This window comes from Protopterus annectens, chromosome 9.part0, assembly GCF_019279795.1.
Source record: "Protopterus annectens isolate FY-2018-M chromosome 9.part0, PAN1.0, whole genome shotgun sequence".
NCBI classification, from domain to species: domain Eukaryota; kingdom Metazoa; phylum Chordata; order Ceratodontiformes; family Protopteridae; genus Protopterus; species Protopterus annectens.
The window spans coordinates 929,037,910-929,058,028 of NC_056743.1; the positions used below are offsets into that span (position 1 = coordinate 929,037,910).

Here is a 20,119-nt window from a genome sequence, read left to right on the forward strand (position 1 = left end):
GCATTAGGAGCGGCTATAAGGCCCTGCAGAACTGCAGTGGCAAAGCCTGCCCTGGATTTGGAGAAGAGAGGCAAATGATAATGCTTTGTGAAATTATGAACAGAGCTCCAAGTAGCAGCCTCTAGAATGTCTTTGGTTGGAACCCCTCTGAGAAAAGCTGCTGAGGCAGAGGCAGCCCTGGTGGAATGTGACCTGATCCCCTTGGGCACAGGTTTACCATGGTGCAAGAAGAAGAAACGAATGCAGTGGCTTATCCACTTAGAAATAGTCAGCTTTGATATAGCCTTCCCCTCTGACCCTGTAGCAAATGCTACCAGTAGTTGCTCAGACTTTCTTAGAGATTTGGTCCTGTTTAAGTAGACTCTTAGTTGTCTGTGTACATCCAATGAATGCAGAATCTGCTCCCCCTTGTTCTGCAGATTTGGGTAAAATGTTGGCAGGTGAACTGTCTGGTTAAGAGCCACACTGGATACCACCTTAAGCATAAAAGAAGGATTGGTCCTGAGGGATACCCTGTCCAGGTAAAATGTAATAAAAGGCCCCACAGCCATGAGAGCCTGTAGTTCTGAAACCCTTCTTGCAGAAGTGACTGCCAAGAGAAAAGCTGGTTTCCAAGATAGAAGTTTACATCCGCAGTAGCTGATGGCTCAAAAGGAGGCAAAGTGAGTTTTTCCAGCACAAAATTGAGGTCCCATGCAGGAGTTGGCGATCTTCTGGGAGGCCTAAAATTTTTGGCCCTCTAAGATATTGTTTAAGCAGAGGATGAGAAAAGAGGGGAGGCTCTGTGTTGTAATGAGCCGAAATGGCAGAGGCATGGATTTTTACTGAAAAAAAAGATAGGTCCTTGTCAAGCATCTCAGTCAAATATTGTAAAATCTGAGGAATATTGGGCTTTGCTGTGTCTGTTTCTTGTGCTTGGTTCCAAGCACAGAATCTCTTCCATTTATCAGCATAAGATTTTCTAGTACTAGGCCTTCTGGCTTCCAAAATGACATCCATCACAAATTTACTGAGAGGTGTTGATTGAATAATTAAATGATCAGCCATGCTGCAAGATTCAGAGTTTGGAGCTGTGTGTGCAGAATTTGATTGTTCTGCTGAGACAGTAGATGAGGTTTTTGAGGCAAGTACCAAGGCGGAAGTTTATACATATTCCTTAGAAGTGGGTACCAGTGCTGGCGAGGCCAGTCTGGAGCAAGTAGGATCACTTTTGGTTTTTCTTGTCTGACTTTTAGTAAGACGTTGGAGAGAAGAGGCAGAGGGGGATAGGCATAGACTGATAGGTGTTTCCAACTGAAGGATAGGGCATCCACTTTCCATGCTTTTTTGTGATGAGTTCTTGTGCAGAATTTGTCCAACTGGCAATTTTGTGGAGAGGCAAATAGATCTATGTCTAGGCTCCCCCATTTCTGTGTTAACATGCTGAAGATTTGTGGATCCAGTTTCCATTTTTGCGGGTCCATAAGATTTCTGCTTGGGTCGTCTGCCAGAGTATTTTGTTTTCCTGGCAGGAATTGAGCTTGAAGATGTATTTGGCAAGTCAAAGCTGTGTTCCACAATGCCATGGCTAGTTTGCAAAGGGGGTAGGAATGTGTACCCCCCTGCTTGTTTATGTACTACATAACCGTGGTGTTGTCCGTCTTTATCAGTAATTGTACTGGATGAAGTAAGTCCTTGAAGGCTGTCAAAGCATTCTGAACAGCTAGCATCTCTTTCTGGTTGATATGCAGATGCATTTGTTTTGGGCTCCATTTGCCCTGAATGTATCTCCCCGCCATGTGGACCCCCCCCAAGCAGTCTGATGCGTCTGTAGTTAGGGTTTGGGTGGCAGGGGGTAGAGTGAATGACAGTCCCTTTTTTTGGTGACATGTCTCTGCCCACCAAAGAAACTCCTGTTGTAGGCAAGCAATGAGAGGAATCATTGTTTCCAGACTGTGACAATGTTGACTCCATAAACTTTTTAGGTACCATTGAAGTTTCCTCATATGCAGTCTCGCATATGGAATTAGTAGAATGCAGGATGCCACAAATCCGAAAGCCTGCAGAATTTGTCTTGCAGATAACTGTTTTTTTGTTGCCATTTGTTTGAAGTATGTTGTCAGTTTTGCCTTTGTTTGTCTGGTGTAAGGTAAGCCATCTGGGCAGTTGTATTCAAGCTTGCACCCAGGAATGTAATTTGAGAGGGCACCAGTTGGCATTTCTTTTCATTTATAGTGTACCCTAGGCATGTCAGAAGCCTTTTTACAAATGCCAGATGTTGAAAAAGAGTGTCCTTGTCCTCTGCTTGAATGAGAGAGTCATCCAGATAAGGATAAATTTGTATGCTTCTTTGTCTGCAGAATGCAATTACTGGTGCCAGGCACTTTGTAAAGACTCTGGGAGCAGTAGATAAGCCAAAGGGCAGTGCAAAGAATTGGTAATGCAAAACACCTGCCGTGAAGTGGAGGTATCTTCTGCATGATTCTCTTAGTGGCAATGCAGGTATGCCTCTTTTAAGTCTAGAGTCACTAACCAAGCGTTCCTGCCCAGCATAGGCAGTAACTGTTGTAAATTCAGCATTTTTAATTTTGGAATGTCCAGGAACGTATTCAAAATCGATAAGTCCAGTATTGGACGCCAGGAATTGTCTTTTCTGGGTACCAGGAAAAGTCTTGAATAAAAACCTTGTCCTTTTTCCTTTTCTGGTACTGGTTGAATAGCCCCCATATCCATGGGGGACATAACTTGTTTCTCAGCCTCTGCCCACTGATTTTGTGGCAAATCTGGCCATCCGTTTGGAATTGGCAAAGTATGGAAATGAAATCTGTACCCCTGTGATACTATGTTTAATACCCACTTGTCCTGGGTAATTAACTGCCAATCTTGAGCATGAAGTGCTAGTTTTCCCCCCAAGGGGGCTGCCAAAAGTTAAGTGCTTGGTGATGGTAGAGGTAAGTCATTGAGACTGCTTACTGTAGGGCTGTGCTGTGTTTCCTCCAGATTTGGAGGTGGAGGAACCCCATTGCTTTGACATGTAAGAACCCTGTGATTGGTATCTGGGAGCCTTTTAAGCACCTGGATTTGCCTTGAATGGCTCTGTTGGACACAGGAAAGGACCAATTTTTAGTAGGCCAGTGCCTACTGAACCTAGGAAGCTGCACTTGCAAGAAATCTTTTACAGTTTGCACAGATTTAGTTTTGTCTTCCATTTTCTTTAAAACCTCTTCTGCCTTATTACCAGAGTATCATGCTGCAAAGGGGCATCCAACAATTTAGCTTTAACATGATCAGGCAGATTTTGCTCCTTGAGGCAAGCATGCCTTCTAATCACAGATCCAGTAACTGTGGCCCTGCAAGAGGCCTCCAAGGAATCAAAACCACATTGCAAAGTATGCTTTCCAACCTGTTCTGCTGAATGCAATAATTCCTGTAACTCTATTTTCCACACAAACAGAAATCAACATAATTTTCTGTTTCAGTAAGCCCATAACATGCTGTTGATATTTAAGCATATGAAACTGGCAGTTCAAGGACCTGATTGCCAAGGTAGCAGACGTATAAACCTTCTTTCCCCATCTATCCAGCGCCCTGGAATCTCTATCAAAGGGGGTAGGATTTTTGGCTGTAGATGCTTTTACACCCTTGGGACCCTGTGAAATAGTCTCAGGATCAGCAGCAGGATTTTTGAATAGAAATTTGTGGGAGTCAGGAACCCTGTAATATCTGTCTGGCCTACTAGGAGCCGGTGGAAGGGAATTAGGAGCCATGCTTGATTCCGAAAACACATCAACAATGTCTAATACAGGAAGTATTGCCAAATGCCTATGGCTGAGGAAGAAGAAGGAAATCCCTAAGCCTCTTTTTTGAGGCAGACAGAGAAGTCCTGACTCTCCCAGTGAAAATGTTCCCTTAAAGTATGCAAAGTCTCTCTAAAAGATAAATCCTCAGGAGGAGATGCAGATGGAATGGATTCCTCTGCATCAGAATCCTCATAGGGTGGAATAGAAAATTCCTGATCAGAAGAGGAATCAGAAGAAATGGAAACCTGATCTGAAGATTCATAATCAGTGCCTTGCCTAGGCATCTTAGCAGGGGGGGGGGTTGGGAACCCCTGATCAAGGTAATTAAATCCTCAGCCATTTTGATCATCTGTTTTTTAGGTATAGGGGCCTGAGCACGTGGCTCATGTGTCAGTTTTTTAGACATAGAAGATGTTTTTGAGGCTGGTGTCAGTTTAATATAAAAATGCTGAGGCCTGAAAACACCCTCAGAAGCCGGTGCCTGCTCAGCAGCTCCGGACCCATCCAAGGGAGAGACATCCGCGGGTTCAATACTCTGAGAATCTCCCAGCATACCAAACTCCGAATGGGTCTCGATAAGAGGCCTGCGACTCAAAAGTAGCAGGTATAAGGGGCTGCGAAAGCGCCTCACTGAGTACCGGCGACTGGCTTAGGAGAAGCTTCGTCATCGGTTTTGAACCTCGACGGTCTGTCTCTGTCTTTTTCTTTGTGTTTTTTGTGAACTTCGGTAGTCGGATTGCTAAAAGATGACATTTCAGGATAATTAAATCTTGATCCAAAATATTTAGAAGCAAAAATATACCGACGCTTAATAGTACGTTGGTTAAATCTAACACAAAACTGACAGCAAGGCACGTTATGATCTGGGCCTAGGCAAGGAATACAGTACAAATGAAAATCCTTATGAGGTATTTGCTTTCCACAAGTAATGCAATTATTAACTTTTACTGACATCAGTAGGGAGCAATAAAAGTTTCCCCAATGGGGTACTTAGCTTTAGTTTGAAGACTTCAGTTTTGAAACTCGAATGCGAAAATTTCAGGAGTTGGCTGACCGGCACTTGCGAACTGCTTCTGCTTCTGGCACCGCGCAACAAGAAAGACTGAATAAAATGGCGTCAGCTGCATGTTTTATACCCCTGATGACCTGACGTCATGGAAGAGGAGACAGCAACCGACGCAGGACCCAAGACTTTGTTATTCAGGCCGACTGTGGGCAACCTGCCCGCAGATTACGCAAATGTAATGACTGCAAAGTACAGTTGTGTACACTTACCATAAATGTAGATGTTCGAGTGTCTTCACTGTTGCAGTCATGACTGTAGGGTTCTCCCCTGCCGGCAGGCAGTCCTCGGTCGGCCAGAACCCCAAAGTCTGGGTTCGGCGTCGGCTGTTCAACCATGCTTCCTGACGTCAGAGCGCCAGGAGCACAAAGCCGACAGCCGACGCCATGTTCTCCAGTTTTTCTTGCCCCAGATGTCAGGAGTTCCAAAATGAGTAAGGTCCCATAACCTTTGCAAATACACCTCAAAAGAATGGTGAAAACGGAAACCATACAAAGGTAGAAATAAGAGGGGACAGGAGGGAGGGAAACCCAGACTGCAACAGTGAAGACACTCAAACATCTACATTTATGGTAAGTGTACACAACTGTACTATGTTCATCATGTTCCACTGTTGCAGTCATGACTGTAGGGCAGAATCCCAAAGCAGAGTGAAAGGGAGGTGGTCATAAAGTAGAAGGGGCGGCTAAAAGGCCCTGCAAGACTGCAGAAGCAAAGCCTGCCCTAGACTTAGAGTAGAGAGATAGATTGTTGTGCTTGGAAAAAGTATGCACTGAACTCCAAGTTGCAGCCTCCAAAATGTCTTTGGTAGGAACTCCCCTGAGGAAGGCAGCTGAAGTGGCAGCAGCTCTGGTGGAATGAGTCCGTATACTCCCTGGGATATGCTTTCCATGGTGTGAATAACAAAATCTAATACCATGAGCAATCCATTTAGAAATGGTCTGTTTTGAAATGGCTTTACCTTGAGAACTTGAAGCATAAGAAACAAACAATTGCTCTGATTTTCTGATGTCCTTGGTTCTGTCCAGGTAAAAACGTAGTTGTCTGTGTACATCCAAGGAATGTAAGATCCTTTCCCCTTTATTTTGAGGAGTGGGGAAAAAGGTTGGCAAGTGAATAGTTTGATTTAAAGCCACTTTGGAAACCACCTTAGGCATGAATGTAGGATTAGTCCTTAAAGAAACCCTGTCTTGATGAAAAATAATATAAGGTTCCACAGCCATATGAGCTTGCAACTCTGAAACTCTCCTGGCAGAGGTCAGAGCTAACAGGATGGCTGTTTTCCAAGATAAAAACTTGATGTCAGAAGAGGCAGCAGGCTCAAAAGGAGGTAAGGTGAGTTTTTCCAAAACATAGTTAAGATCCCAAGCAGGAATGGGAGGAGATCTAGGAGGCCTTAAGTTCTTAGCTCCTCTGAGAAACTGTCTCATGAGCTGGTGGGAAAAGACTGGAGGGTCTGTATTATAATGAGCGGAAATAGCAGAGGCATGAATCTTAATGGAAGAGAAAGAGAGACCCTTATGTAAGAGATTTGTCAGATAAAGTAAAATCAAAGGAATGTTAGGAAGAAGAGGATCAGAATCCTGAGCCTGCATCCAGGAACAAAATCTTTTCCATTTTCCTGCATAAGATTTTCTAGTGCTAGGATGTCTGGCTTCTAAAATGACATCCATAACCTGCTTGGGTAGGAGAGAATGAATCAAAGACCCTGGATTAACTAGGCTGCCAGGCTGAGAATTCTGACATGGGAGTGAAGAACCTGACCGTGATGTTGGGACAGAAGGTTCGGAGTCTGTGGTAAAACCCAAGGGGGCTCCCGACATAGGTTTTTCAGAGTTGGATACCAAAACAGTCGAGGCCAATTTGGGGCCAGCAAGATAATCATCTTGGGCCTGTCCTGTTTTATCTTTAATAATACCCGTGGAAGAAGAGGAAGAGGCGGAAAGGCATATCCCGAGAGGTTTCTCCAACTGAATGATAGGGCATCCACTTTCCAAGCTTGTTTGTGGAAAGTCCTGGTGCAAAAATTCTGTAGTTGATGATTGAGATGGGATGCAAAGAGGTCTATGTGAGGACATCCCCAGACTGCTGTTATCATCCTGAATATTTCGGTGTCCAGCATCTACTCGTGCGGATACGAAAGGTTTCTGCTCAGACTGTCTGCCAGGAAGTTTTGCTTTCCTGGTAGAAATTGAGCTTGAAGGTCCAGATTGCAAGCTAGAGCTGTGTTCCATAGAGTCATGGCTAGTCTGCAAAGGGGGTAGGAATGAGATCCCCCCTGCTTGTTTACATACCACATAACTGTGGTGTTGTCTGTTCGTATCAGTAGTTGTCCTGGTTGCAGAAGATTCCTGAAGGCCCACAGAGCTTTCTGAACGGCTAACATTTCCTTTAAATTGATATGTAGGTGCTCCTGATCCTTTGTCCAAAGGCCCTGCATACAGTTGCCCAGAAAATGGGCTCCCCATGCATAATCTGAGGCGTCTGTGGTTAGTATCTGAGTGGCAGGAGGCAGACAGAAGGGTTTTCCTTTGTTTAGAGTACATGCCTTGGACCACCAAAGGAATTCCTTTTGAAGACAAGGCAGGACGGAGATCAGTATGTCTAAACTGTGGCAATGCTGAGACCATACACTTTTTAGGTACCACTGTATTTTCCTCATATGTAGTCTTGCATATGGTACGAGAAGGATGCAGGAGGCCATGTAACCCAAAGCCTGCAAGAATTTCCTTGCAGATAGCTGAGTTAAAGTTGCCAAGGTTTTGAAAGTTGAAGCCAGCTGTAATTGTTTTTCATATGTCAGAAATGCCATCTGGGTTGTTGCGTTTAGAAGAGCACCCAGAAAAGTCATCCGTTGCGAGGGAGTCAAATTTGACTTTTTTATGTTGACAGTGAATCCCAGGAACTTGAGAAGTTTCTGAACAAATTCTAGATGCTGGAGTAAGACATCCTTGCTGTCTGCCTGAATAAGACAATCGTCCAGATAAGGGTAAATTTTAATTCCCTTGAGTCTGCAATAAGCTACTACTGGAGCCAGGCACTTGGTGAAGACCCTGGGCGCAGTAGACAATCCAAAGGGCAGCGCAGAGAATTGATAATGCCTCAACCCGGCCTTGAATCTGAGGTATGTTCTGCACTCCTGCCTGATGGGAATGTGTAAATATGCCTCTTTTAAATCCAAAGTCACCATCCATGCATTTTTGGTCAGCATTGGAAGTAGGTGCTGTAGAGTAAGCATCTTGAATTTTGGTATTTCTAGAAAAGAGTTCAAGACTGACAGATCCAGAATGGGTCTCCATGAATTTTGCTTCCTGGGGACTAGAAAGAGCCTTGAGTAAAAATCTTGTCCCATCTCTGAAAGCGGAACTAGTTCTATGGCTTTCATAGCCAAAAGAGCTTCCACCTGGTTTAAGGCCTCTGTCCATTGATGTTTTGGAAGATCTGGCCATGCGCTTGGCCTTGGTAGGGTATGAAAATGGAATTTGTTACCTCTTAAAACCACATCCAGAACCCACTTGTCTTGGGTTATATGAGTCCAATTTTGGTGAAAAAGTGAAAGTTTTCCTCTGAGAGGGGCTTCCAGGCAAGAAGTTCCTGCAGCCCAACAGAGGGAGTCATTGAGTCTGTTTCCTATGGGTTTGCGACCTGTCCTCTCCCCCTCTAGGGGTGGAAGCAGTCCACTGTCTTGGTCTAAGAGGCTTGTGCTTGAGGCCTTCCTCGGGAGCGTCTGTATCTACCCCTCTGAGGCCTGTCTGTATTGGGAAAAGGCCAATTCCTGCTAAATCTGGGAGGCTGTACTTGTAAGAAATCTTTAACAGTTTGCATGGATTTCGCCTTGTCCTCCATCTTTTTAATCACCTCTTCAGCTTTAGATCCAAACAAAACATTATGCTGAACAGGAGCATCCAATAATTTAACTTTTACTTGATCAGGCAAATTTTGTTCCTTTAACCATGCATGCCTTCTAATGACTGTGCCAGAGGCAGCAGCCCTACAAGAAGCCTCCAAGGCATCAAATCCACAGTATAAACCATGCTTCCCAACTTGTTCAGTGGCATGCATTAAGTCATGTAATTCCTTATCATCTGCACAGACGGAAATGGAAGTAAGCTTTTGTTTTATAACAGACAGGAGAAATTGCTGGTATTTCAGCATATGAAACTGACAGTTTAAAGCCCTAATGGATAAAGTAGCAGAAGTGTACACTTTTTTGCCCCATCTTTCTAAAGATCTGGAATCTTTCTCAGTGGGAATGGGTTTTTTGGCAGAAGCGGCCTTAACTCCCTTAGGACCCTGTGAAATGGTTTCAGGGTCAGCAGTAGGGTTCTTGTACAAAAACTGGTGGGAATCAGGAACCCTGTAATATCTGTCAGGCTTAACAGGAGCAGGAGGGAAAGCGTCTGGGGTTAAGTTAGCCTCCGAAAAAGCATCATCCACAATATCCAAAATAGGAGGAACAGCCAGGGGTCTATGTTGGGGAAGAAGAAGAAAATCCCTTAGTCTTTTCTTAGATTCCGAATACTCCTGTCCTTCCCAGTGGAAATGTTCCCTCATTTCATGCAAGGTTTCCCCAAAAGAGAAATCCTCAGGGGGAGAAGCTGAAGGAATGGATTCCTCAGCATCAGAATCCTCATAAGGAGGGAAAGAATATTCCTGGTCAGAAGAAGAAACTGAAGAAACAGAAGCCTGATCAGAGGAGTCATAATAAACTTCCTGCCTTGGCCTTTTATCTGGAGGGGGATGAAAACCCCTAATCATAGTAAGTAAATCCTCCGCCATCTTAAGTAACTGCTTCTGTGACTTGGGAGCCGGATCAGAAGAGGCCTGTGTTGCAGTCTTTGATTTGGAAGGAGTCTTTGCCTTTGTCTTTGGCTTTGCCTTTATCAGAAGCTGAGTAGGCCTGAAAACCCATTCGGAAGCCGGTACCTGCACAGCGGCTCCGGACCCATCCGAAGGAGCACTGTCCGAAGGTCCTGCAATTGAAACATTGAAAGGCTTAGATGGCTCCCTCGTGGGAGTCCGTTTCGGCCATCGGTTCCGAAATGGCCGACAGGGGCTGCAAAAGCGCCTCACTGACGACGGCCGAACCTGAAGCTGGCTGCGCTTGTGCGATATCATCAGATTTGGACCTCGGAGGCCTGTCTTTGTCCTTGCGTTGTTTGTGAACTCCGGTAGCTGGAACCGTATCCGACGACATTTTGTAATTAAAACGTCTACCGAAGTAATGAAATGCAAAATCGTACCTTAGTTTAATAGTATGTTGATTGAATCTAGCACAAAACCGACAACTAGCTACGTCGTGGTCAGGGCCTAGGCAAGGAATACATTAAGAATGAAAATCCTTATGAGGTATTTGCTTCCCACATGAAATACAATTATTAACTTTTTCTGACATCGGACTGGAGCAAGAAAAAAGTTTCCCCAACGGGGTACTTAGCTTGAGTAGGAGAATAAAATCTTCGGACTGAAGTTTTGTTCAAAAAAGGTTGTCAGGAGTCAGCCGACCAGCACTTGCGAACTGCTATCACCGCACGGCAAGAAAGACTGGAAAACATGGCGTTGGCTGTCAGCTTTGTACTCCTGGCGCTCTGACGTCAGGAAGCATGGTTGAACAGCCGACGCCGGACCCAGACTTTGGGATTCTGGCCGACTGAGGACTGCCTGCCGGCAGGGGAGAACCCTACAGTCATGACTGCAACAGTGAAACACGATAAACATCAGTGAAACACGAAGAACATCTACGTAAACCCAAACATGCCTCAAGGTTCAGGTTCCATCTCTATGTATTCTATCACCCTGTAGCATAAGCATGCTTATTGGTCTATTATTAAATGCCAAAAGAGGTAGATATTTTTCCCAGGCACTTGCTTCTCATGAATTGTGCTCTTATGAGGAAGTTTATCCCTACTCACTGACACAGACACTGATGTATTAACATCTATGTCCATGCTACAAATGTTTATGATTACTATGATGGTACATAGAAGTACTGTCTTCTTATCTTCTGACAACACTGTTCACTAACAGATACACAATGATGGTTATTATCCAGCATGTCTATTTATTGTAACTGTATTTTGTAATCCAGACCATGCACTGCATCTGTATTTTCTAATCCAGTCCACTGCATGAGAGCAGTTTTAACTTTTGTGATAAAAGAAACACAAGAAAAGAGTTTGAAGGCTTCAGAAACAGACTGCTTGTGAAAACTAACCTAGAGCTCCTTTCCAGGTGACCAGTAGGAATGAAATGAGGGAAGAAAGTGCTGTTCCCATCTTCTTGAAAGTAATCCTTGAACACTGTCATTGTGAGCCTGGACTGCAAAAATGAGAAAATTAACCCGATAAGGACTGCAAGAAATGAAAAGCTTTGTTGTGGCTGTACCTGCTGACACCCCCTAGATGATCCACATTATCCCAAGGCATGCTTGAAAATTAAACGAAAGTTATATACTTACTGTAACTCTTAAGATCTGTGTTGTCTTGGTTTCATCAGTTCTACCTTTGGGTACATTGGATTAGACCTCGGCAACATTTTAGAAGGTGTGGATCCAGGGCTCTGACAACCCTACCCATACATTCACCCTGTTCCCACAAGTTACCTTAGATTGAGTTTGCCTGCTCACAGCCAGAAACATTATTTAATAATCTGTACAGATAGGTTTAGCTTATACAAAGGACTAAAAAGTGAAGCGAGCAGGAAGAGAAACAGCAACAAAGGCTGTAAAAGTACAAGGTCCCTGGTGAAGTCCATCTGATCCAAAGAAGCACCAGATAACTTAGGAAGGGGGAAAGGAGGGCATGATGTTGAACCAAGACAACATGGATCTTACACAGTAAGTACAACTTTCATATCAGATGCTGTTTTTGCCTGATTCAACATTTGGGACAGATTCCTAAGCTATCAAAACACCTTGGTGGTATCAAGGAAGGATATTCCTGAGGATGGGGGAGCCAAAAGAGATATGGGATGTAGACTGTATACCCTATTTGTAATGAGACACAAATATGTGAACTGTAAACCAAGTTGCCGCAGCACAAATATCATAAATAGGGACTCTGTGTTAAATGGTAGTAGGGGTAGCTATTGCCGTGTAGAAGAAGCCTTCATTCTTTGTGCAAAGACAGTCTAAGCTTGCTATAAACAAACATTATACAATCAGAAAGACACATAGACAGAGTGACCTTTGAAACACTTTGCCCAGTTTTTGCTTTAGAAAAAGCTAAAAGTAGCTGATTAAATATTCTGTTTCTAATCCCATGTAAATAAAATCTGAGTTATTGATGAACATCTGGTAAGTGTAAAGTATACTCTCCTTTGTTAGAAAATTTTTTGGGAAGAACACTGGTAGACTGACAGTCTGGTTAAAGTTCACTCCTGATGCCACCCTTGGGAGGAAACTGGGATTCATTCTCAATGATACCCTATTCATATGTAAAACCATATAAGGGGTTTACAGGACAATGCTTGCAGCTCAGAGATCCTCCTTGCAGGAATAACAGCTACTGGAAAAATGGTTATCCAACAGAGGTATTTTAAACCCATTGTAGCTGCCAGTTGAAGGGAGGCCTGAGTTAAAGCATGTAGCATAATGGTAATGTCCCATGCAGGAAATGTGTCCCTTACTGGAAGTCTAAAGGGGAAGGCTCCCTTTACAAAAGGCTTTGAAATTTTTAGGGGAGCAATGGGAGTTTGGTTGTGAAAAATGTGAAAACTGGAAGTACCTGCTTGCTGAACCTTAACTGTTGAAAACCTGGAACTATTTGGAAAAGATCGGACAACAAGTACAGGATGGATGGAAGAGTGCCGAAAAGGGATCTATTCCCTTTGAACATACCCAAATAAACAGTAAACCTTTTCCATTTGCGAAGATAAACCTTTCTAGTATTTTTTTGTGAAACTGATAAAATGTGAACCAATGAAGCAGACAATCTGGCATCTCTGGCCATTGTTAGAACTAGAGGAACCATGTGGTTAGTTTCAAGGTCTTTACATCCAGGTAAGGCTATCCATAATGAGTGACTCAGGAAATCTGGATGCAAGTCCACCATCCAAAGAGGATGTACAGGATGAGGCCAGAGAAAGGGAAGCCAAACCTGCCGGGGCCAAAATGGAGCAATGCCCTTGTACCATCTGGCTTTCTGAATAACCTTAGTTCCAGAGTTATGGGAGGAAAACACATATAGAAGACCGGGGGTGGCAGATGTGGACAATGGTATCCCTTGGTGACTGACTCTGTGGAGGGATCAGGGCAACTTGATGTTACCATATGAAACAAGAAGATGACAAGGATGGTCCCAGTGACTGAAGATTTGTGTTGCCACCGTTTGACTGAGGGACCACAAGTGAGGCAGAAGAATGGAAATCCTCAACTTGCTCACTAAAATACTGGACATCACTGGGATGTGCTTTGCTGAAGAATATGATGGGAAGGCATTGCCTATTGTCTCACACACAGCCTTCCCAGCAAATGTGGGTATGGGCGCATTCCCCTTGCTTGCTGATATACCAGACATCTGCCATACTGTCTGTCTGGATAGAAATCACACTCTTGGGAACAGGGTACAGAAAGGCCTTCAGTGCAAGGAGGACTGCCCTCATCGCCAAGATATTGATTTAAATACTGGCATTTTCCCTTTGAAATGCCTCACCCCACCCCAGGATGGAAGCGTATGTGGTTACTGCAAGCCATGGGAGGTGGTAGGGAGAATGGTCGACTGTCTGACACCACTGTAAATGTCAGTAACCAACTGATATTCGCCCTGCAGATGGGGTCAACCGAATGTGAGTATGAAATGTATGCAATTTCAGAGACCACTGGAATGATACGGTACACACACACACACAGTATCTTGCTAGAGGAACTAGTGCGCTCAGTGAGGCCATAAACTTCAGCAGCCAACGAATGAGTCTGGGGGGGGGGGTGAAAAACTTAAACAAGTACCTGGTATGGGGGGGGGGATCCTTGACTGTATGAATTTGGCTGTTTGACTGATCATATTCAGATGGCACTCAAATTCTATTTGTTGCTTAGGTGTCAAATGACTTTTTGCTTGGTTGACTGTAATCCCCAGATGTTGTAGAAGACGGAGCAAGAAATCCCTTTGTTGAATTATAAGATTCATGGTTGGGGCGCTAAGGAGCCAATCGTCTAAATATGGCAGCACCTATAACCCTAGCAATCTGAGATGCACTGCTACCACTGCCATGCATTTGGTAAATACCTGGGGGGGCTGTGGTGATACCAAAGGGCAGTATCCTGAAATGAAAATGATTGGCTCCCAGACAGAAAAGCAGAAATCTCCTGGCCTGCCTCACCATCTTGATATGATTGTAGGCATCTTGGAGATTATGGAGCACATCCAGTCATCCTTTCTCAACAGAGGTAGAAGGGAGTGAATTGTGACCATCCAGAACTTTGCCCATTTCACAAACTGACTCAGATGACTTAGACCTAAGATTGGCCTGAGGTTTTCTAGACTTCTTTTCTAATCCATTCTACTTTAGTGGGGCAGATGGGACTAAACCTGGTGGGCCTAAAGGGAACAGCACTAGAGGACCACCAGCTGAATCTGCATCTGGAGGAACCGCCGCATCATCCTGTCAACATCCACTTCAATGAGGGTCCTTGTGGAGTTGATGGACTTCAGAGATAAAGCCACTGAAGGTGGCTGGGAAGAGCAACTCTCCTGCAGGAAGGGGGAGTGAAACCTCAGACTCTCTGGTTCCAATGAAAAGCATGGAGGAGGCAGAGTATGGAACGGAATGTTTTTCAGATCCAAACACTATGGAGTTTTTTGAGCCAGGCTTGAAAGTTCTGCTGGATCCGGAGAGTGATTTCTAGACTTCTTTTCTAATCCCTTCTCCTTTGGTCTCTTTCTCCTTCTTTTTCCTTTGAGGATATAGGTTTCTTAGCTTTCTTGGTTGAAGAAATAGAAACTGACAAAGCAGGAGATGCCAACGTTCCCAACTGGCTAAGAAGACCACCCTTCAGGACCAGTTTTGTCCTTGCACCCCTGCTACTCTATCAAACCAAATAAAGTACGTACTTCACAGAGTCTAGGTATGTCACACCAAGACAACACACATTTGAGTGCTTGTCCTGTGGGGGAATTTTGTGTCTGCAGGCTGTGCACTTCTTAAATCCATGGACCCTGCCCTCCATAATGTGAAGACCACAAGCACAAGTAAAACAACTACACCATCAACCTACAGTAGCTGTACAAAAAAGATGGAATATAATTACCAAAGCAAGAAAATGGAAGAAGAAGAAACTTTAATGTTAAGCCGGCTGCTTAGGGGCAGGTAGAAACAAAACAAGAAACATCTCCTGAGAATATATATATATTTTTTTAAACAAGGAGAAAAAAATGAGATTTAAGCAAAAGTTATATGTAAAAGCACCTACTAGCAAAAAACTATACACAATATAGAAAAAAATATTACTTAGCTAAGCAAAGAAGATTAGAGCACTCATAGAGCATGTGCTTCCACTAGAAGTGGAAAACAAGATCTGAGGTAGCTTAGGGGAACAGAAGGAATTATGGGCAAGGGACGAGTCAAAGCCCTAGATTCACAGATTCAAAAACGTTGCCAAGGTTGTATCCGTTCAGTTCTGACATACCCAAAGGCTTAATTGGATGAAAACAGACAACTTCATAGCTGTATTCTTTTTTTAGTGTTTATCTATATGATATTCAAAAAGAAAACAAACCACAATGCAAATAATTTCCTCTCATTTTCACAGAAGCCTATAACCCATTCTTGTACTTACTGGATTTTGCCAAGAACACACTACCTAAAAACACTTACCTCTAAATTGATAGAGAGACCCTGATATTCAAGAACTGCATCAAAGCTGAAGATATGAAGTTCTTCTGTCACTATCAATGATACCTAGAAAAGATATCAAACAGTTAAGCTGCACTTCCACAGTCCACGGCATTCATTAACCTACATTTAAAAGTCTAGCCTCACAAAAGCTGATGGTACAATTTTTATAAGCACAGTATTATGCTAGCAATGTGGCAGAGAGGGATTAAATTCCCAACTATAGCCCAGGTGACAAGTGTCGGATTAGTGGTTAAGGAGCTTGAAGGCACTGGTAAGGGAGGATAGGCATGTCTATCTTGGGGGAGTACATCTGCAATCCTTTAGAGAGGGACAGTAGTCCAAGGCACATTGTGGGCTTAAGGCTTTGCAAAACACTGCCTGGTAGTAGATCTCATTAGCAAATGCACAAGAATGCAAACTTACAAAGGGGGTGTCACTGTAAATGCTCCACCCCAATAATGCAGGTTATCCCACCCCCAACTCAACAGCAGGGTTACAGACTTAAAAAAAAAAAAAAAAACTGTTGAAGGAACCACCAAGCACAACACTGGCTTTACTGCTTTTGTTCTAAATTTACTACAGAATTTCATCAGAAGTAAATTAACATTCACCAATCACATTTAAAAATGCATTCAAAAGACTGCTTGTTTAAAAAGTGTACTGAGCCTTAGGGTAATAATTTTTTTTTTGTTGGTTGGTTGTTGTTTAAATGTGATGTCTTTTAAAGCATTTCAAATGTGAGTGGTGAATGTTAATTTATTTCTGATGCCCTGCACCTCTGAACGTACTTAGGAAACTGATATACAGTAGGGGCACACCCACAAGCTTGTTACCTTTAAAAAATAACACAAAGATAATTCAACTTTAAACAGTTACAAACACTTTTTACCCTAGACATCTATAATAAATGGTTTACTATCAAAATACAGAATAGCACGTAGGTGAATACAGGTTGGTCGAATGCTTGTTTTCAAAATGTCGTAATGTTGAACTGGAAGTGGTCAAAGTTATATTAGTGAATATGAGCAAGCACTTGCTAATATGAAGTCAACTTTCTGAATGGAGATCACGGTACAGTGCAGATTGGGAAAATTATCCTTTTCCTCACTGTAGTGCAATCTTGGAGCTGTATACATAATATGCAGGGAGGTGGGTGCAGGGGAAGTTAGACCCCCCTGCAAAAAGTAAATAGAAACATGGACTTTTGAATCCAGAAATTTGGGAGTTCAAGTGTCATCGTGTTTATCACTTTCGACATTTGTTTTAAACAAACTTCCTAAAATCAACATTATTAGTCGATCTTTTAAACAAAAAATATTGCGGCATTCCTTATTTTGATAGTAAGCTATAAACTATTTACAACAATAGCAAATTATAAGACAAAGGGTGACGATGACACCCTTTGAAGTGCTTAATATTAGAAGAGAGAAAAAGAATGCTGAAGTCCAGTGCACTTCATATCTGTCAAAGTCACTGCAATATAAAAGGTTTGCAATATGAAGTGGACTGACGCTCCACCCCCATGAAACACCAACTGTTATATGCCACTTAAACCTACTTTGGTGCCTGCCACAAACGTGAGTACTAAAAACCAATTAAACGTAATGAACTGGGAGGGTGGCGTAATGGTTAAGGTGTTTGCTTTACAAACACAAGGTGCAGGGTTTCAGTCTCACAAGGGATAATTGGCTAGGCTTAAAATGGCTCGCAAGGGCAGTTAGCTTAGTACTAATCTATGAACCCATGAACCTACAAACTCAAAGACAGACTTGTTATTTAATTTCTAAGTAATTACTGTGTCTTGTTGCTTCATCTGCTTCAGCAATCCCGATACTATGAAAGCAAAGCACACACTCATTACCCAGTGTGGTGTTGCTGGAGAGCTGCTAGTGTAGCAACACGAGTTGCCTTTTGCCTATTATGAAATCTTCTTTTAAAGACACAAAATGCATCTAACGGCTGTCTGCTGGAGGATTTATGCTCTCTAAAATGTTGAGAAGTACCTGAAACAGTTCTTGAGCCATCTGAACTTTCTGTAGAAGTTGACTACTGCAGTTTAGTCAAAGCATCTTCTGTTGACAGGATCATCACCAAGTCCCCTAGCAGTGCTACATTTAAGGAGACAGGGTATAACTTAAAATTTTAGTCATTTTGCTGGCAAAGCTTCATAGCTGGTCTAAATTCTGCCTTTAGCAGCCTTGTCTCTGACAACTCGTTTTGCTCAACATACATATTATATTGGATAGTGAGATTCTTCCCTGGCCTTTGAAGCTAAGTACTTGTTCTTTAACAGCGAAGCTATGAAATCTAACTACAATTGTATGTGGTATCTGCTGAAGCAGAGCCACCCTGTGTTTTTATTCATTGATTAAGTCTTGTGGAGGAACACCTGTCCATTCTGCTAATAGGGATGCTATATATCTGACACAATCTTGATCATGCGCATCTTTCAGGCACAACTACCAGTCAAAGATTTTTTTCCTCCTGCCCATATTCTAACTCTGAAAATTTTTTTAGCTTCTCAGCCATTGCCGAGTCTCTTACAGGGTCGCATTTTGTACCATAACTTGATCAGTCCTTTAATATCTTTCAGTTCAAGTTTGGCTCTGGTTATGTAGTCCAGCAAAATGCCATTTATTTTCTCTAGCTCCTCTTTCAAAATGTCAAACTTATCTACATTTTCCACCACTGCTGACACAGCAGTAACCATACTTTCCAAAGGCAATGGATCATTCTCCTGCTGAAGTTCCACAAGTGGTGTGGGGAAAAGACAGCAAATTAGCTTTTTTCTCTTATTTGTGGATCAACAAGACACCAGTTATATGGCACTGATGATGACAAGACTATTCCTGAACTTGACTTCTCAGTGATCAGCAAATGCACTTAAACACTTAAAACACTTAAACACGGACAGAGAGCAGACCTGTACAATTATGCTTCATTGATGTCAGTTGTGTCACGAAGTCTATAATGCCAAATATCTTTATGAAACAGTGACAGGTTCTTCCCCTCCTTTACAGTACTTACTATCTTAGATATTTCAAAGAACACTTCAAGAAACATCTCTTATAACTACCAAGTGAAGCATGAACATCTACCCTCTCTAGTTCCTTCCAAGATCAGATAGACACACACAAGGAAGAATTCAAAGAATAAGGTGTTGAGCATCACTGAGACTACTGTGGTGCACAAAGGATGTGCGGCACATCTGCTGAATGAATACTTCCTGAAAGCCTGAAATGATAATATATTTGTAAATATAATACTAATGATTATGTGTCTGTAAAACTATTTTTTAGAATAATTCTTAGCAGTCAATGTTGACTGAATACCAAGATGTACTGTGTTCTACTTGGGGTGGTAGGCCTTAAACTAGATTAGTGGAAATGTCCTATACAGAACTCGACAGAAATGCTGGTGGAGCAAATGGCTGTAACTAAAGAAATTATTCTTTCAAGCTAGGACACAAGATCTGAATTGCTAAGGTCTTACAAAGTTTAATGATATTGGCTGCCAAGAAAAAGAATTGTTAGAAAATGAATATTGAAATCTAAACCAACTGTAATTGAAATATTGAATATTGTAAAAGGGATAAAGGAAATGGAGATGGGATCTTTAGAAAAGGGAATGGATAAACTACATATTAATAAATGGAATTTGTGTGAACGATACATGCAGAATAATGTTCAGGAGGAGGAGCAGTGAGGTTTAAGAAAAGGCAGGAATGGAGCAAGTTATGTAATTAATGAATGAATGACGATTAAAAAGAAAGAACTCATATAAATAATGTATAATGCATGCAAATGAAAAATGTTAATATGATTTTTCTTTTCTATTAATGTATGTGTGCCTATGTATTAACGGATAATTTAATAAAGATGTTTATAAAAAAGAACTGAGAAGCAACAAAATAAGCTAGAGTAGTTGGAAAGCAGTCTACTCATAAATGCCCATCTAAATCTCAAATCCTTTTGGTGTGATGTCTACACAAAAGTTTATTGAAAATATGTGATTCAAAGGCAGCCCCAGCGCTCTGCAGAGACATGTCTTGGCTAAGCAGCAACATCCTAAGCAAAAAGTAAGGACTAAAAGGCTCAAAAAAGGATTTGTAAACTAGATGTGAAAATTGATAAATAAAATTCTATAGCCAAGCTGACATACTCTGCTTTAATATTAGCTTGTTTTGCCAGAAAGCAGCCTCTTTTTTCTAAATAATACCCAAGTGCTCCATCTTATACAGCAGGGCAATCTAAACACAAATTCTCAAGGAAATTAGCAAGCAACTGTAGACAGCAATTACTGGAGCTGTGATGGGACAGACAAAACTAACTGCAAACATGCGTCTTCCAAGATCACTGCACACTGAGTAATGGCTTATTTCTACCTCTCCCAGTGTGAAGACAGCAACTCAGCAGAGGTGGCCAGTAGACTTGTGTTTGAGTAA

At 42.4% G+C, this 20,119-nt stretch overlaps 1 protein-coding gene across 2 annotated transcripts in view; it reads right to left on the reverse strand.

Annotated features, from left to right (window-relative positions):
- Window positions 1-20,119, reverse strand: part of LOC122811674 (zinc finger CCCH domain-containing protein 10-like) — a 3,783,075-nt gene that overhangs the window by 990,196 nt on the left and 2,772,760 nt on the right. For both annotated transcript variants that reach the window (XM_044083671.1, XM_044083670.1), the window contains one exon: window positions 15,655-15,738. In XM_044083671.1, coding sequence (XP_043939606.1) covers window positions 15,655-15,738 — 84 coding nt within the window. The remainder of the gene's footprint in view (window positions 1-15,654; window positions 15,739-20,119) is intronic.